This window comes from Maylandia zebra, linkage group LG6 (genome assembly GCF_041146795.1).
Source record: "Maylandia zebra isolate NMK-2024a linkage group LG6, Mzebra_GT3a, whole genome shotgun sequence".
NCBI lineage: Eukaryota > Metazoa > Chordata > Actinopteri > Cichliformes > Cichlidae > Maylandia > Maylandia zebra.
In genome coordinates, this window is record NC_135172.1 from 41,427,010 (window position 1) to 41,452,593 (window position 25,584).

Sequence of the window (25,584 nt, forward strand, 5' to 3'; positions counted from 1 at the left end):
TGTTAACCCTGAGGTTAACAGGAGAAGATGAATGGATGGATGGATGGATGACAGCTGTGGAAATGAAAGCAACACTCGATCATCTCAGTATAACACAAGGTCAGTTACACTTTAGGAACGACAGTCTGTCCAGTAGGAAGGATCAACTTTTGTGAGTCTTTGTCACTATTGGTAGCAGGAGACAATATCTGAGCATGCTCCTGGATGGACAGTGCTATTTGGTAGCATCAGATGCATAACATCTGAGAAGTACTCAGTTAAATTCAGGACTGGGGACCTGATCCCATTCTCCTGGAGTCTGATCAGAAACGTGTATGAGCAGCTTGCTGTAGGTCACTTTGTAAAGCTCTGGTAGTGCTCCTCGTGAGCAGATACCAGTCCTGCTACTGGGTTGAAGCTCTTCTACATCGCTCCTCGCATCTGTTTACTGGTATCTCCTTCATTGTCTTGAAACTGTGCTGGAGACATCAAACCCCATGATGGCTCGTTTAGATGTGCTATCATGGAGCAGCTGGAAAACCTGTGCAACCCGAATTGAGTGCAGGTACTGTCTCATGCTACAAGTAGTCAGAAGGACCCCAGCAAAATGCAAAACCAGAGAAAAATTAGGAGGGATGACCAGATGGCAGTGATCTGTGAGCCTTAAGTGGCTCATCTTGTTCTTGCCTCTTCAGTGGAATGTGTTCTAACTGGAGAAACTGATATCCTGAAGGGGCAGGACATGGGGCCAGAGCTGCTTTAGCAAAAGTCCTGTTAAACAGATTTCCCAGCTAGAGCCATGAGAATGACATTTGTATTATTATTTAAAACCTTAACAAAGACATCAGCTCAGAGTACAGACTGCCCTGTTTATTTTTACTTTACATACACCATTCAAAAGTTCAGTGGAAAGAAGAGAGTGACTTGTCTCTGTGGAGTGAGCAGTGTGGGCTAATGACTGTCACAGCCTGCCACCAACTCTAATTTCATCTCATGGACATAAAACTGGAGCTTCAAAATCAAGGCCAGCATAGCACTGCATCCCAACTTCTTCATGGAGCGCCTGCCGGGTTGTTTCCGCAGGAATCTTCGATTCGCTAAATACCCCCAGTATAAACTGCTCGCTGTTTTACCGTAAAGTCATCCTAATGTGACTGCAACAGTGTCTTTGTCATGAAAGTCGAACTGATGAAAACACTGATGGGAAACGCACCCCCCTCCACCCTCAGGACTCTGCTGGTTCATGTAGCGGAGCAGACACAATGAAGTGCTCCTTGTGCGTGCCGTCGCAGTAGGGCGGGTTGCTTGTGTGTTTGCATCCACACAACCAAACCGAGGCGTCTTTCTCTGGGACAAAGCGTAGCGGGGAGAGGCCCTGGGCTCGGGTTTTGTGGCTTCCATCACAGAAAGGCTGAAAGAAATCAAAAATTAAACGCTCATTTAAACAAGAAACAATGTGTAATGTGTAAAACTGTTTTAAATTTTTATATGCTACAGAAAAAAGCTTTCAGCGTTATAAATGGATCGGATTGTTTTGGAATTATGAAACCAATAGATCTGAAAATAATCTGAAACTTTACTCTTTAAAATGTTATAATTTATTTTTTCTTAATTTATTAAACAAAAAACAAAGCAACATTTATGTTTACGATGCTGAGATAATGACTGAATAAAACACCCGTGAAGCTGCCATAGGCTCCAGCGTGAACCCTGAATTTGACCAACAAAAGAAAGCGAATGATTGTGTAGGGCAGGGGTGTCCAACTCCAGTCCGTGAGAGCTTCTGTCTTGTAGCTTTTAGATGCATCCCTACTCCAACAAAGCTGGATCAAATTATTGGATTACCTCTTCAGCATGCTATCACGTTTGGCAACAGCCTGGTAACAAGCCATTCATTTGATTCAGGTGTGTCGCAACAAGGATGCATCTAAAAGCGGCAGGACCTGGAGTTGGGCACCCCTGGTGTAGGGATTCACCTGCTTCCTGCTGTGCCCACAGGTGCACCACGAGTAACGCTTCCCACCAACCAGCTCCACCTTGAAGGGCTTCTTAGCTGGGATGACTGGTTCAGGAGGACGTGTGGACAGCTTGACCTGAGGAAGAGGCAAACTTCTTTTAAAATACATTAAGCCAGTTTATTAGGAATACCATCCAATGTGGTGGGGGCTTGATTTTCACTGTCTCTGTGTTAGTTTGTTTCCTCCTCATCAGCCTTGGCTTCAGCTATCCTTCCTGGGTACACTTATGCATTCACACATATAAAATCTCCACTTACATAAACAAGCAAGCTCTCATACTGATATTACTGAAGTTCATAGAAGGCTACAGGCCTTGAGGGTACATACAATACTGCTCAAAATTCATATTAAACCTACAGTTCCCCACGTGATTTCTATGTTAGTGTAAGAATGCCTGTAGACTAATTAAAATCTAACCAATGAGGCCTCTAACCTCCATTAAAGCAGCTGGAGGAGCTGCGATGTCAAACATCTGTTTTCTATTTCCAGTTTGGGGAAAATAAAAATACAAACTTGGCTCTGCGTGAGTTGGTTAGCTTAAATGTGGTACAGTTTCTCCAGTGCATTACTTTTTAATGTGTGTGAAAACAAATGGCCCGTTAACAGTGCAGCAGCAGTCTGCATCACATTTAGAGAGGCTAACATGTGCAGCGATTACCTTGGAGACTGCCGTAGCGGCTAACCAAGGGTGCCTGAAGGTGAAACTGATCCATTTGGGCTCTAATTTGGTCACCACCGTGTTCATGTTTCCTCTGACAGCTGAAGGAAGATCAGCTTCTGACACCAGCTGACCAGCAACAATTTAAGAATCACGCGACAAACGTTGGAGACAAGTACCGCAAGCAAGGAGAGTCAAACGGAGACAGAAAAGCAAAACATAAACTCGGAGACGCAAGACAGCTAACTGAAGCTGCTAGCGTCCTCAACAGTCACGTGTTAATAGCTCAACCAATCACCGGGCACATGTCGGAGAAAGGCAGACTGAATGGAACTGATTTGGACATATGGAGGACCAAAATTGAAGTATAATGTATAGATTTATACATTATTTTACCAATATTTATAAGTCACAAGCTTTGAAAATATGAGCTATGCTGTAAGTATGTAACAAAATTTTAAAAACAGCAGAGAATAGGATGTATTTTTTACTCTCTTGAATGAAATCCTTCTGTGATTCAATGAAACACACAGAAAAAGATGAAATACGACAATAACACGTACAAACAACTAAATTTCTTTAGGGACAGAAGAAAGAAGCTAACACAATCAATAATATCAATTTAACCTATATACAAAATAAAGACTAAAAAAATACATGCTACTATTAATAAATTGCGTCCCATTTTTTTTTACTATTTTTTTTCTTTTATTTTTTAAGTACACGTCAAAAGCAAACTAGACAATGTAAAATTAAACTAATAATAATACCAATAATTATAAAATAATCCCAAATTTTATTTGAAAATGTCAGATAAATAGTTTGCAAAATATAGTTCAGCAGATCATGTAGAGAAACTTTACACGAAATACACAATTGTGTCAAAACCTGGAGCGGAAGAGCAACTAATCTGTTTCTAAACGAAACTTTTTAAAACTATTCCTACAGAGATGCAGCTTCAGATTCCAGAAGATAGTTTATTGAAATACAGTTTCAAAAGCCTCTCCACAGGTTAACCCTTAACAAACGACTTGAACAAAGGTGCCATACACAGAAAGGCCTTCAGGGGGCGCAGGTGCTCTCCGTCTCCAACTATACTCAGGGCTTTATGTAGAAACTCTTGGGACAATATCAGCACACACACACATCTTAGACAAATACTGATCATTTGCTCTCGAAACAACCTGTGTTGTGAGACAAATGTGTAAATTTCTAAAGTATATGAAGCGTCTATGTGACCAAAAATAATGTTTTAGTACGAAATGTGTGATATTCCCATGTTTAATGTTTACTATGAGATAACTTTCCTTTGGCTGAACTGGTCTAATACACTGATTAACTGAAGATTATTGAGTAAATCATAATAATGGTACTCTTCAAAAATAATATTTCAAATAAAATGGGTCAAAGGGCAAAATATTAACGATTATACTTTCCACACAAAACACTTCAGAGTGCAGGTCAAAGTGGATATGCTAAAAAATATTTAACAAAGCTTTAGATAGAATAAACAAGGCTGACTGATTATTATTTTCTTATTTTGAGGATTAGCTCAAAGCCAAAGCAGATAAATAGAATATAGCTGCCTTTTTCAAAATTATTTCATAGTGTCAGATTTCATGTGAAACTAAACAAGCAAAATATCATATTTACCAAGTTTATTGCATTTGACCTCAAATAACAACACAGAAATTATATTTAACATACAATGCTGTTTCTATCTGACAAAAGCAGGGGCGGACCAAGAAAAATATTCTTAGGGTGGCATGGAAATCTAATGGGGTGGCAAAATCAAAACTTAAAAAAAAAAAAAAAACCAAAATAAACAACACATATGCAGATTCAAATGCAGTAAGTATACACGTTTCATATAAATATAGTCTTAATTATTTTCTGTAGCCCACATGATTAAATATTTCAGTTACTTAAAACGTGATTTTATGTACTGTATAACCTTTATAATAAATAAATATATTTATAAATATATTGCTGCACCACATTTACACACACAAGTTTAACTTAAGTTTCACTGTTTTTTGTTAGACAAATCAAATTGTTACATGGTTAAATTTTTAAAATTGTTTGCGCTATGGTGCTAATGGTGGTGGTGGTGGGGGGGGGACACTATGCAATGTATTCAGTTTTAGAATAGCCAGGCTCAAAGTGTTAATGCTATCTTATCTGTTAATAAACAACACTGTCATATGCAAAACTAGGGTGGCACTATGGGTGGCAAGAGATCATTTTAGGGTGGCACAAGCCACCCCATGACACCCTAAAATGATCCACCCCTGGACAAAAGCAGTAATCTGACTGTGACTCAGTACCACACTGGATAAACTGAATACAGCACTGATGAAATTAGCTATTGTGATTGGTCCGTTCAATGAGTAATTCAGTGGAGTTAAAGATCTTCACACAAGAAAAAAAGTCTCCATAAAAAGAAGAAAAACATTTGTAATTTTTATTTGGACAGCACCAAAAGCAGATTTACAAAAACACAGTGCACATGGTTTAACCTTCTCCTGCCTACCCGTTACATTTTATCATGTGCATACAAGAATACATTTTAAAGCCAACACACTAGACTTTCAAAGGTTACCAAAACTTTAGTAGAAACTCCTCTAAGGGGCCGACTCAGGAGGTCTGGAGTCACGCAGGAGGTGTTGGAAATGCTGCCTCAGGTGATGTCATTGTGACATTAACACAAAGTTTTCCCACAAAGCATTTTAATGGAATATATACTTGTCTGAAAGGTTAACATACAAAAGCAGTTTATAACAACAAAAACTCCATCTGATTTACCCAAAACAAACAAAGCAGCATTACATGATTTTAATATAAAAAAAATATGATTTTTTTAACATGATAAAACTATTGGATAACATGATTATGATGCATCATTTCCTGTAAAAAGACATCATTTAAAGATGCCTTTCAGATACTTCACTACATCCTGGTAGATGACTTTGAGGTGCGAGCCATCGCAGTATGGAGCGTTTTTGGTTTGCTTGCAGGCGCACAGCAGGACTGTCCTGTCTTTCTCGGGGGTGAAGCGAAAAGGAGAGATACTCTGAGCTTTTTTCGTGTGAGTGCCGTCGCAGAAAGGCTGAAGAAGAGGGAAAAAAAGCGGGTTGAAGACACAAACTTGAAACTTACCTTTATTAGCCTAAAAATGACAGGATGCATGTGCCGCAGACGTATGGCAGTAAGCAATCACTGTGGATGAACCCGGCTATAAGCTGCTAATAAGACAGACTGAAAGGTCTCCTGCTGTCGCTCCTCAGCTGACACATTAGGACTTTGAAACTGTGGACTGAAATTGGTTGTTGCTGGTGAGCAGTCTTCATCACCAGTGATGATCCCTGATACAGAACTGAGGTCAGTTTTAAGTAAAAGTTGACATTTTTGCTCTCTGTGAGGTTAGAGGTCACATGGTCCTCCACTGAGGGGTCCAGAGGTGCCCGAGAGACGGGCCAAATTCAACCCAGATAAATCGAAGTGATCACATCTGTGCATGGTTAGGTTTTTCATGCCGTTTAAACATCAGTCAGGTGTTTATCATAAAGGAAAGGATCACGTGTAAACCAGAGGGTCTTTTCTTTCTTTTCCTGGACACACTGAAATGAAAGCACAAAGCCCAGACACCGACGATGGATTAGAGTTAATCCAGTTTCCTTTATGTTACTGGGACCTCATCAAGCACCAGTTGGTCTCAACCAGCACGGTGCTTCTTAAAGCGTGGCTTTCAGACGGGTGGGAACGTAAACAGGAGTAAATGAGGCGAAACTTTACGTGATTGATGAGCTGCATTAGCTTTTACCCCAGATGAAAACCTGAGCCTCACCTGCTTCTTGCTGTGGCCACAAGCGCACCAGGCGTAGTGTTTTCCAGCAGACAGCTTCACCCTGTAGGGAAGCCGGGCGGCAGGGACTGCCTGGGTCGACTCCAGACAGCACTGAACCTGGGGCACAAAGTGAGACACAAACTTAACTTATCGTCCACACTAATGGATACCACAACATCCTGCAGTGACACATCCTGTGTGGTCTAAGCCAAAACACAACTCCAGGCTCTCAGAGGGCTGTTTGAATAACAATCAGAGTGATGGAGTGCTGCCTCACATGACCCGAGGCATTCGCAATCACACAAACTCCTTCAGGTTTACTTTGAGAACACAAATTAAAAACGTATGTTAAACTTGTTTGGCTTACATCACAACATTACACTGTAATCGCTGTGATGTCACTGTTTTGGTTCCACTGGATAAAAAAACTCAAACAAATGAATAATAATGTAAAAACTTTGAATAAGTGGGTCTACATTTTTACACTCAAGCTTAACTCCACAAAGAAAAAGAGGAAGTGGGACTGGGAAGTCAGATTAGTGCTTTCTGATTATAGTTTAAGTTTTTTAACCTCTGGAGCTGAAAAATGAAGCCAACCCAGACTGTCACAAACTGCAGTTCCTCTGAAGTCCTCTAAAAGATGGACAGTCACCATGGCATCGCCTGTTTTGAAGTCTCCAGCGGAGCGGTTGCTTTCAGACGGTAAAGGTCACCAGAAATGACTAAATGTGATGTCATCAGCATGACCTGAAACTAACCTCTGAGTCGATAAACTCAATATGAGAGAGCTTAAGGTCATAGAGCAAAGAGTCGCTCTCAGATAACCAGGGTCTCCCCCTGGCTTTTTGGAAAGCTGAGTTCATCTTTAGTGTCACACGCAGGCCTGATTACAGCCAGACCAGCTGAATCCAGAAATCACTTAAACAGAACCAGAAGTGAAGCAGGAGAAAAGCTCTCATAGAGCAACACATCATGCCACGATCTACAGAAACAGAAGAAACAAAGCCATTGACATGTATCAGTGTGGAAAGGGTTACAAAGCCATTTCTGACAGAGTCCAGTGAATCACAGACTCATCCAGGAGGTCACAGGAGAAACCAGAACAACATCTGTGGAACCGACTTGCCTCAGTGAAGTTTGGTATTCAACAACAAGAAAGAGACTGGGTGAAAAGGAGGGCTCCACAGAGAAAACCACTGCTGACCGAAAAAAACATCTCGACCACCCACAAGAGTCTTGGGAAAAAAAATTGTGCGGACTGACGAGATAAAAGCAGAACTTTTTGGAAGGTTTGGGTCCTGTGACATCTGGGATAAATAGCATTTCATTAGAAATGGTAAATGGCCTGTATTTGTATAGTGCTTTACTAGTCCCTAAGGACCCCAAAGCGCTTTACAGAACCAGTCATCCACACATTCACACACTGGTGATGGCAGCTACATTGTAGCCACAGCCACCCTGGGGCGCACTGACAGAAACCTGACGGACACTGGCGCCACCACCAGTAGGCAACGGGTGAAGTGTCTTGCCCAAGGACACAACGACCGAGACTGTCCAAGCCGGGGCTCGAACCGGCAACCTTCCGATTACAAGGCGAACTCGAGCCACAATTGCCCCATTAGAAGAACATCAAACCAACAGTCAAACACGGTGGTGGAAGTGTGAAGGTCTGGGGATGCTCTGCTGTTCCAGGACGACTCGCTGTGGCTGCTGGAAGCATGAATTCTGCTCTCTACCAGGAAATCCTGAAGGAGAATGAATGAAGCAGGACAACCATCCAAAAACCACACCAGCAGGTCCACCTCTGGGTGGTCTAGTCAAAGTCTGGCCATATATCTGATTAAGGTTATCCTAAATCATCTCATGCTGGAAACCCCCAAAAGTGTCTGAATTAAATCAATTCAGCAAAGATTGGTGGGCCAATTTAGGGGGCGGTTACTCCTTTACACAGGGCAGGTGAGTTTGGAAGAAATCCTCATTTAATAAGTGCATTTTGTTTTTACTCTCGTTATCTTTGACTAATATTAAAATGTGTTTGATCTGAAACTTTAAGACGTCGAGAAGGGAACGACTGCTCCGCATCCATCCTGATATTTTATAACTCCAGTGCGTGCACGTGAGGGGGACCAAGCCCTCACGTGCTGTACCTGCAGGTTGACTCTCACAGAGCATCGGGGCTAAAGGTGACTGAAGGAGGGCGCGTCAGGTTGTTTGTTTGCACAGAAAAAAAGAAGAAAGAAATCGGGAAATGTCGGCAGTCTGCTCCGTGGATGTCCCACCGTGACTCAGCATTCTTTAAACGAGAGCAACACGAACAGCTGATAACACAATAATTAACACGAACACTCGGCAGGCAGACTCACTGTGGGAGAATAAGCAGCCAGGAGGAGCTGAGGTCGTCGGAAGGTCTGCGCACCTCCTCTGCGCATGGCGACTACAAACCGGGCTGTGTTCATGCTGCTGCGGGCCGCTTGTACTCCAGCTCCCGATGCTCCTTTAGAGGAAATCCGCGCACAGCTGGTTCACAAAACTTGAACCGACTTCAGTAAAAGTTACAATATGGCTGAAAATGCAAGCTGATTGGGCTGTAAAAGCCTCCCCGCGATGAGGACACGCCCCCTGTCTCACCGCTCCTCCTCCTCAACTTCCTCCCACGCGCTGCATCCATCGTTATATCGCTCATAGCTGCAATAAATAATAATGTACACACCAGTCGTTAATGAATGACTGACTGCTTCATTACTCAGATATCAACCCTGAATGCGTGGAAGTCCACTAGCGCATTTTTTTAAAAGAACACACATGAATGACTTAAACTAGTGAAGAAATCACATATGTGAAGATGACATCAAAAGCTTTTTATTTCCAAGTGAAAACGAGATTCCACATTAATGAGAGTAAATTTGTTTTTTGTTCTTTTAAAATATATACATTTCAGGGATTTTTTCTGCACTTAAATAATTTTCATTAAAAACGTGTTTTTAATGTGGGGGACATCAATCATATAACCATAATTTATATTTTCGTTTATCTATGGGCAGAAAAAATAGAAAAAGTAAGCACGTAAGTAGTAAGCTAACACAGACTTGGATCAGTCATGTTTAGTGACCCCCCACATCCTGATGGGCTTTCCTCAACTTAAAGCAAGAAAGTCAGTATTAGTAAATATTTTATTAACGTTCACAAACCATTATGTTACATGACCCTTATGAAGTCTAAAGCTTGCCTTATTAAACAGATATAAAAAAGGTTATTCAGTATGTCAAAATGACATAATAACTTTATATAATTGTTTTCACGGTCTGATAATAGCATCATGATGATGCAGTGCTTATGTTGGTGTGTATGTGCATGTTCTCCCTATAAATATGATACGTATTATGAGATTAATAAAGGATGAATCCTCACATAGACCCAATGAAAGGGGAAACATTTTCAGACTAAGAGTAATAAATAAATAAAATAAAAAAGTTTTAAAAGCCACGCAGAGGTCACCAGACTTACTTTCCAAACGTTGCCTGAGGTGAAAAAAAATTCAATATTTTTGAACAACGTAAACGTCATTAAATTGGAGCCTAAAATCACGTGGTGCTGATGAAACCACGCAAGGTTCGATTTCCGATCCCTTTTTATTTCTTGTTTGCTTTTCTGGTAAAACTTTACAGACTCTGTGTCCTTTCACAACGCCGACGATAAACAAACCTTCCCGTGAGGTCCGGTAGAGTCTCAGTGATGCTGGACATCACGACTGGTTCAGAAAGCAACAGCTTGGAGTCTTACTGGTTCAACAGATGACACCACATAAACCTGGGCCCTCATTTTACCACTGGTATTAATCAAATGGCCAACTGGGTGTAACCCCAAACTTCATACCAGGACTGCTGACCCCTTAAGAGTCAAACCCACATCCTTAGATCCTCATGCAGGGCCCTTCTGACTGCAAGCTTAGTCTAATTTTGCCATCAGGACTCATCGAACTGAGGACATGAGGCTCGCAGAAACCCTAAAATCCTTTAAAGCACGTCTTGAAAGTCATTTTAATTGTCTTCCCATTTTAACATGAATAAATCAGTTCATTTCTAATAAACCTCCAAAAAAGGTGAACTTTTCATAAGCTTTACAGCACGTAAGATAGAAAGCATTTTTCTTCACTTTCTGTATTTCTCATAGTGGTGTAAAGTCAATGTGTTCACTTTACCTGAAGTCGATTCCTTTACGGTGAGTAAAATACACCCACAGTTAAATCACTCGACATCCAAGAGAAAATGTCAAAGAACTCAGTAAAATACATTTATTGACAAAAAAAAGTTGTCTTAATCTGTCCTTTTAATTTTACACACAAAAATATCAAAATACTTTACAGGGATTTTAATCTGAATATCGTCAAATTTGCTTCAATCGATTCTCTCAAACAAATACACTGTACAATGACAACGTGCTTGTCCTTTTAAATTCAGTGCTCATTTCATTTCCTTTTTTTTTCTCTTCAGGGAACAATGCATTTAAAATTATGCATAGCTATTACTTGGTATTTAGCGATACATTTGAGAGACATCACTGCATTTCATGCAATTCATATCCCGATAGTTAACTTTGCCGTCCATCAGACGTCACTCGGAGCCAGGTGCTTAAATGTTGCAATACATAAAAGATACACAGTACGACATTCATAACATGAATTATCTTTACCCAAACTTCAAAGCTTAAAAGAATGAATGTGTTTTTACACAAACATATTAAAGTATACAACTCGGATCTCAAAAAAACAAACAAACAAACAAACAAACAAAAAAAACATTTTACAATTGGGCCAAAGCGCCCCAGTGCAACATGAGAAAGAAACTGTTTCAGAAATCCCTCGCGCCGCTCTGCAGGCGATCGTGTGGTCGCGCTGGTCATACTTGGTAAATTGCAGACCTCCCAGCAGGAGTCACGTTGGCTCATGTCTTTGTCAACATTCTCCTTCTGTCATTGCTACAGTATTTATCACCAACCATTGAGCTGCGTGAAGCTTCTGATGTCTACATGAGCTGCTAACAACATAAAATAAAATAAAATAAAAATAGATATCACATGTATGGGAGTTCATGTTCAAGACTCCAAACAGAGTGACAAATGAAGGAAGGAGGAAATTAAATAATCCCTTCATTTGAGGGCGAAAAAGGTGAAATGGTGACGAGCCTTTGTTAGTAAAACTGAGCTAAGCGGAGGTGTCGCCTCATAAAGTGGAAGGAAAAGCTTATTAGGGGAGACCAGGGACACCTGTAACACCCAACGCTAATGTATCCAATCAGAAAGCTAGGGCGACGACACGCCGGCAGGATTAACGAGCTCGTGTCCAAATTGTTGCCTTTTGTCTATTTTAATGCTGCGCAGAAAGAGGAAACGCAGATCGTTCAGTCATGCTACATTAGAGCATCATTTTGACACAGAAGGAATGAAAGCTAGAAGATGAAGTTTTAAAAGTCTTCTCAAAAAACATATCAAACGTCTAGTTTCTGCTCGTCTACACCACAGACGATAAACTGGTGCAGTTTTAATTGAAACTGCAACATATGTCATGTTTTTGATGCAACTATTTTGTGAGTTGTGAAAGAAAATGTAAAAAACCCAAAATGCCACAGCTGCCCCCGGTCGCCCTGCAGCCTCCCTGTTTCCTACATCGATTCTGTTTCTGCAGCACTTTCATTACGAGCGGTTCAAACTGCTGTGCAGATTCTCTACAAGTCCTTTTTCTCAGGTCTCTGAAGCACAAACAACTCAAAAACATTCCAACACAAAACGCACAATAGAAAATGCTTTGACACTTTAGTCACCACTATACGCTTCACACGTTTTTCCACTGTTGAAATTATCAGTCAGCTATCAAAAGTATATAAATGGGCTTAGGAAGAGTGCTTTCGTCGGACAACGCGACCCTCCGTGTACCCGCAATAAAAAAAAACACGTTATCAAAGAAAGACGAGAAGAGAGTGAGCCTTTTGGCTCGTGGTTTCCTCTGTAAATCTAACATCATTAAGGCATTATCTATCCAGTATTGCTAAAAGAACAGCTAGTTGGTGGACATGAAAGGAATATCTATGTATGACAGTAAAAGACCGACACTTCAGGACAGGAGTGCAAAATACTCAGAAAAATCAAAAACCTGTTAGTCCCTAGCGACCTATGAAGTACCGAGCATCCTTTAGAAGGTACTGTGTTGATGGCTAATTTGCTCTGTTAGCTACTAACATGCAAAGTGCACACTTGTTTAGGAAAAAACTATTAATTTCTTACTTACAATTTCCAAATGTTTGGTTTCGTCCGCTTAATCTCGACAGCAACTAGAAGGATATAAAAGTCTTGAGAAACTCTGGTGGTGGTCTGGAACAAAACCCGGCGCTCGCCCGCAGACGATGGCGGCTTTCTGGACACGCAGGTGCTGTGTCATTTTTACATTTACATGAGTTAATACCTTAGAGCAAACACCAAGATATCTTTTTGGTGGGCATTTTATATCCAGTGAAGGCTATTGTGGTAATGAGTCTGCACAAAAGTCAACAATGAAAAATACAAAGTCTGAGGTAATAACTAGCTTAATGTCGAAATGCCACTAACCACACATCAAAAATGATTGTATGTTGATCCTTTACATAATAAGTGCCCGTGAGAGGCTTCACATATAGAAGATCTGGATGAAATTGAGTGGGGTGAACACAAAGGGAAGACACAATATCGAGGAAGACAGTTGAGGTTGCAGGAAGTGGCAGAAGTCCGCTTTTTATTTTTTTTTTCTTGCTTTTTTTCCTCGCTGACGCACTGAATGGAAACTCTGGAGGGAATTCATGAACAGTCAGTGCTTGGGAGGTCAGAGAAGAGAGACTCAGACCTTCGGTTCATGAACTCTGCCTTCATCAGCAGCCCCATTGGTCTAGCTAACAAATTAGTGCAATTTAAGAAGAGACCACTGTATTCATGCTCTCTGAAAGCTGCCTACACACAAAAAAACCCTATGAGAAGAACCTCTGATATCAAGAATTTCAAAACACGAAAAACTTCACCTTGACATTAAAGTCCATCCTGTTGTACATTCATAAAAGAGGGCTTAAGATAAAGACGACAGAGAAGGAGAAAGTCCTGGAAATTTGACCTCTTCAAGGCGGCACGTCATGCCTGATGTTTTCATCGGAGCTGCTCGCGTGTTGTGGAGAAACATCAGCCATTCTTGTCTCCACCTTTCTCTCCAGTAGCCTGAAAACACAGAGAGCAGAGGGTTTCCAGCACATCTTCACCTTCATCTGAAGTATAACAGGACGTCCAGATATGGGCGAAATAAATGTGGACTTGAGGCCACTACACCCCGAGCGCGTAGCTACATGAAATTCAGAGTTTTTCAGATGCGAGCTTGTTGCGTAAGCGCCTTCACACACTGAAAAGTCTGTATGAGGTTTCGTGGTTTGATCCAGGAGCTGAATCTGTATCACGGCCGCTTTCATATGTATTTCATGATGTCAGCGGGTCAGTTCGAGTTGGGATCACGTCTGAGGAGGCAGAGAAATGATTTCAGAGAGCCGACTGACCGGAGCAGCATGGAGCTGTGTGTTAAACTGTACTATTTAACCACACGTAGTAAAGTATATACAGCACCAGTGCACGTTTTGAGCTGCACTGCTAAATGGAGTGCTTTGATTGGTCAGATCTTTTTATTCACATATGAAAAATCGAGCTTTGATATAAATGCAGAAAATTTGTGAGTGTGAATGTAGGGTAGGAATAGGACAAATATTTGTAAAGACATAAAATATTCGCATGGATTTTAAGCGGATTTTAAGGACTTGTGGGACGTGTTACCGAGGTGGGTGGAACATTTTAGATTTCAGCTTCTCTTCATTAGCTCCAGAGCTGGATCTAAACGGCTCCATCTTATCTTAAAGACCTCGTGGTATCGTATCACCCCAACAGAGCACTTTGCCCTCAGACTGCAGCTTACGTGTAGCTCTTTCTAAAAGGAGGATCTGAGGTAGAGCCTTCAGCTTTCAGGCACTCTTCTGAGGAACCAGCTACCAGTTTCCTATGAAGCTTGAAAAGGAAAGCGACTGGACTTCTTCAAGTTCTGCTCCGTAAATTACCTGGATGACTGAGAACCTACACAGACACAGCTCCCAGTTTGGATTTAGGAGACAGGCACCCTGTCTACTTTTAAGACCAGGCTTGAACCTTTTTGATAAAGCAGATCGTTAGAGCTGCATCAGGTGACCCTGAACCTTCCCTTAGATATGCTACAATACGCTAAGGCTGCTGGAGGACTTTCCCACGATGCACTGAGTGTTTCTCCTCTTCTGCCCATGTGTTTATATGGCACTACTTCATGTCATTAACTTTTATCTACTCTCTTGTCAATGATTGATAAAAACTCTTGGAAGTGAGCTGTTGAGTTTCTTGGTTCCTGGAGTTTTTCAGGAGGACAATCACGAGTATTACTCACTCCGGGTTTGTGAAGCGTGTTCTCCTGCAGCCCGAAGAGCCCGCCTCCTTGGCCTCCCTGCAGGGGGGAGGCTGTAGCTGAGGACAGCAGGTTGGGTGACTGGGCAATCATGGGTGAGTTGGGGGTGGAGGTGAGAGCTCCTGTCAGCGTGAGGCGCTGCAGCTCCCGCTGACACTGCTGCTGCAACATCTGGCACACCAAGGCCTGCTGCTCCTGGAGGAGGATGAGAGGAGAGAGGCTTTAAGGGACGAGCAGAGAAAAGGCGCTGATGGGGGTTTGTGTGGGGGCTGACAGTGCTGGGAGTCTGTAAACGCCGAGCAGAAGCGGCAGACCGTCACCAGGGGGCAGTGTTGGACACAATGCTACTCTTGTTCACCTGTGTGTATTTGCCGGTCATGTAGCTCCTGCTGGGAATGACAGCGTGGACAAAGAGCGTCTCTATGTTCAAACTGACTGTTAAAAACAATGAAAACTGTCCCCTGGAGCCACTGCGTGTTTGTGATCTTTGATGGGGTTTTGCATCTTCTCCTCAATGACCTCCGCTGTTACTCCCTTTCCTGTTTGAGCCATCTGGCCTTCATCACCCTTGAGTTACATGCTTTTAGGCCTTGTAGAGGAGAGCCTCACAAGTGTTTTTCCTTTGAACTGCATTCAAGGATTTCCAGGAAATGCCAGTTTCTGTTTAAGTTTGGGGATATTTGTATAAAACAATCGTACTTTGAACAATCACGCTGCCATAACTGAGCAGCACTCCTCTGTCAGGTTTCCTGGCACCCTCATCTGCTCTGGGTTCTTTAAAGCAGCTTCCATCAAAAATAGCAGAACAGAGCACCCCGACACTTAGAAGAAGTGAAATGCTGAGGCATGTCTGGAAGAGTCCAGCTCAGGTGTCTGGGCGAGGATGCACCTGCGCTTGTCGAATTCAGGGTCAAGTAGTCTAAGCTAACTTAAGAGCAGTGGAGAGCACCCGGGGACAGGAGTGGCAGCGAGTGATTTTTACAGGGTTCCTGCCAGAAGGACAAACAGCTACAGAGGCGAGTGCACTGCCTCGCTCTGCTGTTACTGGATTGGCGTTAGTAACAGACTGATAACTGATAACACACCTTATCTCAGGGAAACCTGGAGCAGTTCACATTGACCGTACTTCATGTGTGTGAGTGGGAACTCTCACAAGTACGTTTATTTTCAAACTGCACGTGTTTTATTTTATTTTTTAAAAATTGGACGTAAAAACTGTAAACAAATGTTCAGTCGTTCTGTTTCACTGTCGCCTCGTCTAACAGAAAAGTGAAAGTATCCAGTTCCCCGCTGTCTTTAGTCTATTATATCAAAGTACTTATAGTTTACAGTCAAACAGGAAACCCACTGGTTCCTATATTTACAGTGCCTGACTGGTTTGCACCCCACCAAGCTTTCCTCACTTTGCATGTCAAATAAGGGCGGCTGGTTCACTTCGACACAAAACATTATTGTTGGTACAATCTCTTTCTTAACTAACATAATTGAATCGGTTAGTATCTCTATATGAGGTCTTGCTAATGGTTAATACCACAGTATTAATCTCCCAACTTCAAAATGTGTTACAGCAAGTTCCTAAGTTACAGACAGTAATAAATTCTTTGTAAAAAGTTAGTTTTTACTGAACAGGATTTCTGAATGAGTCTAAAAATAACGCGTGAGATTGCCCCTGATGTTAGCGCTTATTCAAATAGCCCTGATTTGCTCGGTGTTCCCGTCACGACCAAACATCAGAGAGCTGCTCCGTTTCTGAGGCGTGAGCGAGAAAATATTCTGTTCCTTTTCTGATCCTAAATCAATTTAAGCCCTCGGTTAAAAGCTTTTGCAGCACAGATTTTATCGCTGTGATGGTTCAGTGAGCTAATGAAAGTGTTTATTAATGAGTCGAACCAAGCAGCAAACACCGGAAAAACTGCAGTTCCTCTAATGGCCACTTGATTTCAGCTTACACTCCCAAGTAAGTATGACCGACTTTACAGCATGCGAGTTTTTATTTAAGCATAAAGTTTGCATCTTTAGGGGAATGGCTGCTTTGACTGACAAATTGATGCAATTGGATGAAGCTGCAATAATCAGGCAAATAATATATCTTACTATGTGCTTATACGTACAAACAGACCATCCAAGAAATCTGTGGTTCAGTTTTCACCAGACGAATTCTAGCTTTACTTTGACATTTCTTTATACGTGCCATTTAATTATCAGGTACACGGGTCTGTGCCACGCGCCTCGCTAAACAAGCTTTAGCTGATATGCTTGTTTATCTGTTTCATGACATCATCACACCACGAGTCAGAAACATGTGGATAGAGAAAAATGTCAGAGAAGCTGTGAGAAAATGTAAAAATCAGAGAGAACGACAGAGCGACGAGGCGAGTGTCCTTACAGGTGTGAAGTTCTGCGAGGTGAGGAACTGCTGCAGCTGCTGCTGCTCCAGAAGAAGCTGCTTCTGCTGCTCTGACAGGAACGGCGACCTGAAACAGATGTTGACATGTGGAAGCACACCTGTCAGAGAGCGCCACCGAGTTTAAATGTTTCTCACAGATTTAGATTTTGGGGTCAGTGGGCAGGCACACATGTTCTCGCTAATCTATTAATAAACAGTGTTTATAATCTCCGACGGAGCAAAGACGTGATCATAAATAACTGACGAAACAAATATAGTGGGTCTTTCTTCCTGCCAATCAACTTCAGCTGGCGGTGGTTCTGCTGCAGCCTCGTCACGCTCGCTGTGGCGGCACATGAACCTGCTCCTCTCCACCTGCTGCAAACCTGGGGGTGGAGTGGTCGTCCATCTCACCACAGCTCCTCAGAGCAGGAGAAGAACCACCGACAGCTGCAGTCCATGACAGTCCGCTACGTCCTACTATGGGGAAGACAAGAACGTGGCCAGCTGGTGGCAGAAACACTAAAATTTAAAAATAGGAGTGAGGGGATTCTGCGCTTCAAAAGGATAGAAAAAGAAAAGAAAAAGAAATCACTGAATGCTAAAAAAATCTGAAACAACCAAAGTTAGTTAATTCATTTAGAGGCTCTTGTTTTCTTCTTCTGTGGTTTTTACAGACAGATTTTTTACGTACGGACTCGCACTCTTGGGAAGCTGAAAGCCTTGAGCCAGCGCCAGGGGGTTGAGGGGTGGAGGTTGGGGTCGCAGGGCCGGGAGCGCGGGCTGAGGAGCGTTCTGCACAGGCGACTGGATCACTCCGTTCAGACTGCCGAGCACGCCGTTCACGGCCAGCTGAGGACTTCCCGCGATAGACGCCATGAGTCCGCCCACCACGGGCAGTGCGGAGCCGCCGGCCTGAGCGATCGCCCCCAAACCGTCGTTCAACCCTCGATTCAAGCCGTTCAGCAGCGGCTGCCCGAAGGAGGCGGGGCTCTGCTGAGGAGGGGGGGTGCTCTGGAAGGAAAGAGACGAGCTGCTTCGGGACGGACTACCGGAGTGCAGCTCCTGGAACAAACACAAGAGAGCAAGCGAGCAGCTTTTTACTGAGTTTACCGTAAAATTGAGAAAATCTACAAAGAGGCTTAAAAAAGACAAATATACTTGCTAATGGTGCCTGACGGGATTGCACGGTGATTTTGAGACACGAAAGGAACTAAAGTTTCTCACCTCAGACGAGGTAACAAAGGAGGTGTCATTCAGGAAGCAGCTTTTGGGCAGGGGACTCTTATTGGTGCTCAGGGGGTCTAAGGAATGAGAGCCACAATCACAGGGTGAAAACTACCAGGTTTGCACTGAACACCATTTTCTGTACTATCAAAACTGTTCCTACGGTTAATTAACATCAATAAATCATCCGCGTGAGCGGGTGGGGCTGCAAAGGGAGGATGAAGGAATGCAGCTTAAAAAAATAAAAGAAGGCGATGGGATTTATGTGCCCTGAAGTTCGCTTATGAAAGTGGACAGAGGAGCTTAATCTGACCTTGGGTGGATGACAGGAAGTTGATCTGGGCGGACGTGTGCATGGAGCCCTGGGTGGAGTGAAGCTGTGGAGGGAAAGGCACGGCCAGCTCCGTGTTGAGCAGCTGCAGTCGCTCCTTCTTGGCCGTCAGGCTGAGGATCTGGTCCTGGAGCCGCTGGTTCTCCTGCTGCAGGGAGTGCAGCGACTGGAGCATCTCCATAACTGAGGGGACAAGAGGACACGCCACACTTCAGTCCAGTGTTTCCCACCATCTTCAAAGAGGCACACACTATTTTAAATTAATTATTAAATAATGGAGCTGGTGATGCTAGTCTGCATTCTGCGCTGCAGCCTCTGTGAGCTCAGTGCAGAATTTGGTTACGGTGGTCTTCCTGCTCAAAGATCTGCACAGTAAAAGAGGGACGACTGCCCTCAACAGGCACATTTTAAACTGAGAGTTTCTGGAGAGGCAGCTGAAACATATCAGACCCTCCCTGGCCTCTGTGATCACCTCCACTGATTCTCTCACTCTGTGGAAGATTTCTCTCTCTGCCATCTGGGGCTCCAGCAGGTGATCGCGCTCTTTTTTCTATTCAGCTATAATGCACCACGTGGGAAACGGCACCACAATACCACAACGCCCCAGCAGCGCATTTCACTATCAGAGTTCAGTATCGCCTCAACATAGCATCAATGTATGACTCACAAATGTCGTCAGATTCCCGGAGAGATGGCTGAAATTATCGGTCCGGATGTGAAAAACAATTGAGCAGGGACCAAGGACGCAAAAAAAGTCCCAGCACTTTATTTTATTTTTTTATTTACAATATAGTAACTCAGGCATAATGCAGCACACACTTACGTAGGTCAGATTGTGGGCGCTACAAAGGTTCCCCGCGCGAGTCTAAATCAGGCATTGCTCGTTTTCAACAGTCCAGCCTGAGGCTGAGCCTTCAGCTTCCAGGCCCCTCTCCTGAGGAACCAGCTCCCAGTTTGGGCTCTGGAGAATGACTCCCTCTCAACTTCAAACTTTTAGTTTTGATAGTTAGAGCTGCATCCAGTGAACCTGAACCATCCCTCAGTCGTGCTATTTTAGGCTCAGGCTGCTGGAAGACTTCCCATGATGCACTGGGACTCCCACTTCTCTCTTTCGCTCGCTATTGCATGTCAGTGGGTTTTGAGTTCTCTCGCTTCCTGACCCCATTTTGTAAGTATTTCTGGGTTAGGAACTCCAGCTGTCATCATTACTGTAAGCATTATTACGATTACTGCCTGAGAAGTTTTAGGATTGGCTCGGGTTGGTTGTTTTATCATTTTTAGCGGGCGATGGGTGGATCGGCACGAAAGGGATCCAGGAATATCAGTTAAAATTGGACCTTTCACATCACAAACACAGATGAACACTGGAGGAGTTCTGCTCTCGGTATTATTATCATAATTATTGTATTTACTGTAACAACCAGCTGGTGGTGCTCAAACAAAAAATAAGTACTAGCATTGGATGTTTCCTGCCTCTCTGCTCTCCTCTCACCCCAGCCGGTGGGGGCAGATGGCCGCCCACCCAGAGACCGTTTCTGTCAGCAAGCGCTTGATCAGATTAAACTCGCTTTGCTGGAAGAGCTGCTCAATACAATCAAGGGCACAGAGCAGTTGATGGGCGTACAGTTTTCATGTATTGCGAACAGTTAAACTTGCACATCGACCCAAAGCAAACCTTCTGTTTTTGTGTAGTTAAACATCAACACGCCGATTTACTGGACGTACTGGGATAAACTAGTCACGGCTAAACGATCGGAGATATGTTTGACAAGAGTGGACCCAGCAACCTGCACTGTGCTTTTTTTTAAAGTCCTGCACTGTCTCACAGGTGTTTCCAATTATTCTGGCAGTTCGGGCCCCCGCTTGGGTTGAAGTCGGGCAGAGTTATGCTGGAAAATATTAGAGGTCACAAAACAAAGGCTGGGTCCTGAAACATGCCACATTTTGAGCCTTTTGCACTCAAGTTAAGTCACTTATTTTTATACAACACTTTGCTGTTTAAGTAGAAATGAGTGTGTTTATTTTGAGAGTATGTCACAAGTTACTAGTTAGGCTCAAAAAAAAAAAACGCACACAGAAAAATCTGCAAAATAAATGTTACGCTTTCTCATGCAGATAAATATAATTAAGGTGAGGACTGTGGGGGTATTTCCTTTTAGAGAAATACACCTAGCTGAGCGCGATGAGACCAAAAAGAGAAGAGCAGCAACCATGGAAATAAAAAGCCGTGTGCATGCAAGCGTGAGCCAAAAGCACTGACAGTGCTGGGTGTAGGAAGAAAAAAAATGAGCAAATATAGATTTGAAAGCAAGTGTCAGCTGATGATGTCCCTGGAGAAAAAGTGAGTCAGAGCAAAAGGCGGTGAGCAATCTGGTTCAGCGGAGAGACGAGCAGAAATACAACGGCAGAAACAAAGCAGCTGCTGGAGCAGCTTTCAGAACCGAGAGCACATCTGATCTCTTGCTGAGCTTTTTTTTGTCCTCACACAGGTACATTCATCATCTGACGACAGCACGAGGCACACACAGAGGCCGGCAGCGTCTACGTGTAAGGTTCCCAACATTTCTGGCTTAAAATGAAGTGAAAGGTTCAAGCAAAGAGTCCTTTCTGTTTCTCAGATCTGTTTTTGAAGGATTCTGAGAGGCTCAAAGATCTTAGCACTGAGCAAAGTAGTACTAAAACAACCCTGCAGTTCCTCTGATGGCCACTTGAGGCTCCTGTGTTAAAATGCCCAGTTTACATCTCACTGCAGGAAATGGTCTGTAGACATGGTCCATAACAGCTTCATGCTGGAAGAAACATTTTCTTAAGTCACCTGGTTTGATTTTTTTTAATTGATAAAGTTGGTGGCGTGGCTACTCTGACTGGCCAACAACCGATTCTTACAAATAATACGACTGGCCGTGCGGCTAACTGTACAGCACGCCACACGCCATGTTAACAGACCACTCAAAGAAGCACACGCCTCACAAGTCTGTGCTCCAGCCTGCTGAGTAAAGTTCGAATATTTTACGCACTCCTGCAGTTTATGAGGCAACTTGTACATATCACTCTGTTTATGTCCGTCCTTTATGCACAGAATACACTTGCTGGCCACTTCATTAGGTACACCAGTTCAGCAACTCGATGCATTAAGGTCAAGGCGAGCAGCTGAGGTTCAACCTGAGCATCAGCATGGGGAAGAAATGTGATTAAGGTGACTTTGTTGATACCAGGCAGGCTGGCCTGAGTATTTCAGACTGCTGATCTTCCCTCATAAGCATCTCCAGGGTTCACAAAGACTGATAAAGAAAAGGAAAATATCTGTCCAGCAGCTCCCTGGGAGAAAATGCTTTGTTTACACCAGAGGTCAAAGGAGAACGACCAGACTGCTTTGAGTTGACAGGAAGGCAACAGTAACTCAAATAACTCCTGGTTACAACCAAAGCATGCAGAAGAGCACCTCGGTTGCTCTTCTGCACCTCAGAAAATTAGAAAAACGATTCCTGCTCTGATGAGTCTCGATATTTGCTGTGAATTCAGACGGTAGTCTCAGACTTTGGCGTGAACAACATGAAAATAGGGATCTATCCATGGTTCAGTAACTGAGAACTGTTCTTGACCATGTCCATCCTTTTATGAGCACAGCGATCCCGGTACCGGTCCGTGAGTTGTTTCGTACCGCGCCGCGAGAGTTGAGGCTCGGGTGTGAAATTTACGGTTTTCGGGGTTTTTATCGTTAACTTGGTTTCCCCGGGTCTTTTCCCGTGTTGTAGTTGTGTGTCTTATTTTGAAAGAAATATTTACGTGTTACCATAGCGACCAGAGAGCATTAAGGGGCAGAGAGGAGGATGTTACTCTCAGTGTTGTTGGCGCATTTCAGGAGGACGCTGCTCATAAAGTTACACAGTGAATTCGTGTTTATTATTAGTTTTTTAGTATTTTTTATTTTGTTGTATTTCTCCGCGACACCTTAAAGGCCGGTCCGTGAAAATATTGTTGGACATTAAACCTTTGGGATGTGGTGGAAAGGCTGATTCTCATCATGGATGTGCAGCAACTGCATGAAGTTATCCTGTGAATATGGACCAAAATCTCTGTTTGCATGGCACCTCGCTGAATCTTTGCTACGAAACAAGTTCTGAAGGCAAAAAGGGGTCGAACACAGTACCAGCACAGTAACTGCAGGTCCATCAAGTATATTTGCCATTTCATTCATCTTATAAACACTTTTCAATATCTAGTCCCACTGGCCTTACTTACTGTTGACTCCCATCTCTCCGTTGCTGTGTTTCTCCAGCAGCAGATCAATGTGAGAGCTGGCTGGAGGGACGTTCTCAGGACGGGCTCTGACTCCGGCGCCCAGCCCGTCCCTCTGGTCGAACAGAAGAGGAAGACAGCTCATCGGAGACCTGGGCGTGGAAGAGGATAAAGTCAACAGGAAGTCAGAAGCGACACGTCACAGCTTCTGCAGCCAAGCTGGGAAACTACCAATCATCCTCTGTGGCTGTGGTTTGTGTTTTTATCCACATAGACGCTTTGATTGTTAACCAGCTGGTATTTTCCTGTTGCTGGTAATAAAAATGACAAAGGGAAAAATCAACCAAGTGATGATTTGAACAGATGAATGATGCGTCACCAGTGGTTTGTGCATCTCTACTTGCTGACTCATTTCAGTCAGTAAATCTGAAGTGTAAGAATGATGTATTGTTTTCAGGATTTGACACTAAAAAATAACAATAAAGACAAAAAAGCAAAGACTCACTGCGAGGAAAGACTCTCTCTCGGTGAGTTCCCCTGACATGGGAAGCGACAGTCATCGAGGTCAGACTCTGAGAAAAGGAACAGACATTAATTTCATGTGCGCTCACATTTACTGAAAGGCAGCGTCATCAAAGCGCCGTGTTTACTGCGCAACAACAGCACGTTTAATGTTGGATTTCTGAAAGAGGATTTGAGCCAGAGCAAGGTTTTTTTGTGAAGCTTATCTAAAGCCAACATTCGTTTCTCAAGAAGTGCTTCCTGTCACCTGGCAGTGAGGTCTGGGCTTGGCTCAGTAGTGGCGGCAGTGTCAGGGCTGTGGAGAGACAGCTGGTGAAAGGCTGAGTGGAGGTCAGGCTGTAGGAGGCGCTGGAACCTGGATTCACCTATAAGACAGCGAACGTCAACATCTGGCTGACAAAGAAAGCATGGAGATAATCACGAAAGGATTTTAGTTTAAAAAAAACAACTCAAAACTGATCTTATTGTGAAGAAAACATCCATCTACTGGAAACGTAACACACATCTATCAAAAATAACTCGAGAATGAATTGTGCTTCCAGATTCTTCATGACTTCCACATCTGTCCGCTCATCATTGTTTATGAACACACTCACTTTCTTTCAGCTTGTCCCAGCCGTCATAGGCTACAGGGTACCTGCACAGGTCAACCAGACACACTCGCATTCACACATACGTGCACATTAGAACCCAACATGCATGTCTCTGGACGCGAGGTGAAAGTATCCGCACCGCTGTGCATGATTACGCTGCTGCACTCAGTTTTGGTACAACACTCCACTTCTTTTCTTATAAAGCAGACACACCCTGTTCCACCCTGAACTGTGTATTTCAGTTCGAGCCAAGACAACTAAAAGAGAGACTTTGATGACAACTAAGGGAGTACAAGTGAAGACGTGTGGAAGGACTTTGGTGTCTGTCTGCAGCTGCTTTTGTCTCAGGATCATTCGGGGGCTCTTGCGGTCGGCTTTTGGTGCCGGGTGTCAGCTTTGACTCTGCAGCACCACCTCTCTTTACCCCAGTTGCACCCAGTGACTGTAATGAATCATTGACCTGCACCCACAGAGATGCTGCAGTGGAGGCAGGCTGGCACCAGCTCTACAAGTAAAAACACCTGCTAGTCAGAGGCTAACTCCTCCGTTGCTGCTTACTGTAAATCGTGATTATGAATTTTCCTATAATCCTCAGGCCTGAAACTTCATGTGTCATTTAATTTTGTTGAAATGTTGTTTGCTGACACAGACGCAAACAGCACACGTCCTCTCTTTGTGACGTACCTGTGTGTTTGACACAGCGTTGACTGGTGGAAGAGACAGCGAGGAGTGGGATGGAAGGAGTCCTGAGGAGAGAGGGGTGCTACACATGCCCCCTCCCAGGGACAAGGAGGTGCTACACACCCCTCCACCCAGGGAAAGGGGGGTACTGCAGACACCCCCGCCCAGTGTGAGAGGGTCCTTGAGACTGGAGTAGATGCCTGAGAGACATAAAAGAAAGAAAGGAATAAGGTGTTTGTCGTTTTCATCTTAGAAGTCGTATGACTGCAGAAAGAGGAACACGTGAGCCAATCAAATGGAAAGTAGGGCAGGAAATGCACTACAGACACGTGCGGTGCACACAAAAACACCATGTAGGACAATATCACTGCCTCGCACAGATTACACAAACGTTCTGAAAGAGATTTAACAAATATTTTAAAAGTGGTGCCAAGAAACAGTCGACTTATTCCGTTCATTCTTAATTCCAGGAGTTTTTTTCGCTGCGCTTCTGATACAGAGATAAGCTGCTGCGTGCAATGGAAACGCACCAAAGTGCAAAGAGATAGCGCTTCAGTTTTTTTCCTTCACCACACACAGGAAGCTAGAGGGCTACCGCACACGCCCACTCGCTCAGACTCA

The 25,584-nt window shown here is 43.4% G+C and overlaps 2 protein-coding genes and 1 long non-coding RNA gene across 6 annotated transcripts in view; 1 reads left to right on the forward strand and 2 right to left on the reverse strand.

Annotated features, from left to right (window-relative positions):
* The first annotated feature begins 1 nt into the window (after window position 1).
* On the forward strand, window positions 2-23,337 carry LOC143419071 (uncharacterized). 2 transcript variants are annotated; one of them, XR_013099047.1, is made up of 3 exons: window positions 2-99; window positions 21,418-21,475; window positions 23,208-23,337. It is a non-coding gene; the product is annotated as an uncharacterized LOC143419071 (long non-coding RNA). The 2 variants fall into 2 exon arrangements; XR_013099048.1 differs by lacking the exon at window positions 2-99 and adding an exon at window positions 20,056-20,096.
* Window positions 829-9,071, reverse strand: LOC101486242 (uncharacterized). 3 transcript variants are annotated; one of them, XM_004538732.2, is made up of 4 exons: window positions 8,866-9,071; window positions 6,503-6,619; window positions 1,956-2,072; window positions 829-1,390 (listed from the first exon to the last, which is right to left on the reverse strand). In XM_004538732.2, the coding sequence occupies exons 1-4, from the start codon at window positions 8,956-8,958 to the stop codon at window positions 1,205-1,207; spliced, it is 513 nt and encodes a 170-aa protein (XP_004538789.1). In that variant the 5' UTR covers window positions 8,959-9,071; the 3' UTR covers window positions 829-1,204. The 3 variants fall into 3 exon arrangements, with proteins under 3 accessions (XP_004538789.1, XP_076741373.1, XP_004538790.1); XM_076885258.1 differs by lacking the exons at window positions 6,503-6,619; window positions 8,866-9,071 and adding an exon at window positions 2,656-2,945; XM_004538733.3 differs by lacking the exons at window positions 829-1,390; window positions 1,956-2,072 and adding an exon at window positions 5,106-5,764 and having other exon boundaries at window positions 8,866-9,070.
* The window catches only part of LOC101485764 (MLLT6, PHD finger containing), a 33,337-nt gene continuing 18,532 nt past the window's right edge, over window positions 10,780-25,584 (reverse strand). The window contains exons 11-20 of the mRNA XM_004538730.4: window positions 24,967-25,163; window positions 23,937-24,054; window positions 23,673-23,739; window positions 23,171-23,319; window positions 18,911-19,111; window positions 18,598-18,674; window positions 18,065-18,435; window positions 17,371-17,458; window positions 14,967-15,179; window positions 10,780-13,732 (exon numbers count right to left, since the gene is read on the reverse strand). Coding sequence (XP_004538787.2) covers window positions 13,697-13,732; window positions 14,967-15,179; window positions 17,371-17,458; window positions 18,065-18,435; window positions 18,598-18,674; window positions 18,911-19,111; window positions 23,171-23,319; window positions 23,673-23,739; window positions 23,937-24,054; window positions 24,967-25,163 — 1,517 coding nt within the window. The 3' untranslated portion in view covers window positions 10,780-13,696. The remainder of the gene's footprint in view (window positions 13,733-14,966; window positions 15,180-17,370; window positions 17,459-18,064; window positions 18,436-18,597; window positions 18,675-18,910; window positions 19,112-23,170; window positions 23,320-23,672; window positions 23,740-23,936; window positions 24,055-24,966; window positions 25,164-25,584) is intronic.

Coding starts and splice junctions, on each gene's coding strand:
- LOC101486242 (XM_004538732.2), bottom strand. CDS start 8,958: ATGAACACAGCCCGGTTTGTAGTCGCCATGCGCAGAGGAGGTGCGCAG. Junction 6,620..8,865: donor TGGCTGCTTATTCTCCCACA/GTGAGTCTGCCT, acceptor TTTGTGCCCCAG/GTTCAGTGCTGTCTGGAGTC. Junction 1,391..1,955: donor GTGGGCACAGCAGGAAGCAG/GTGAATCCCTAC, acceptor GATTTCTTTCAG/CCTTTCTGTGATGGAAGCCA.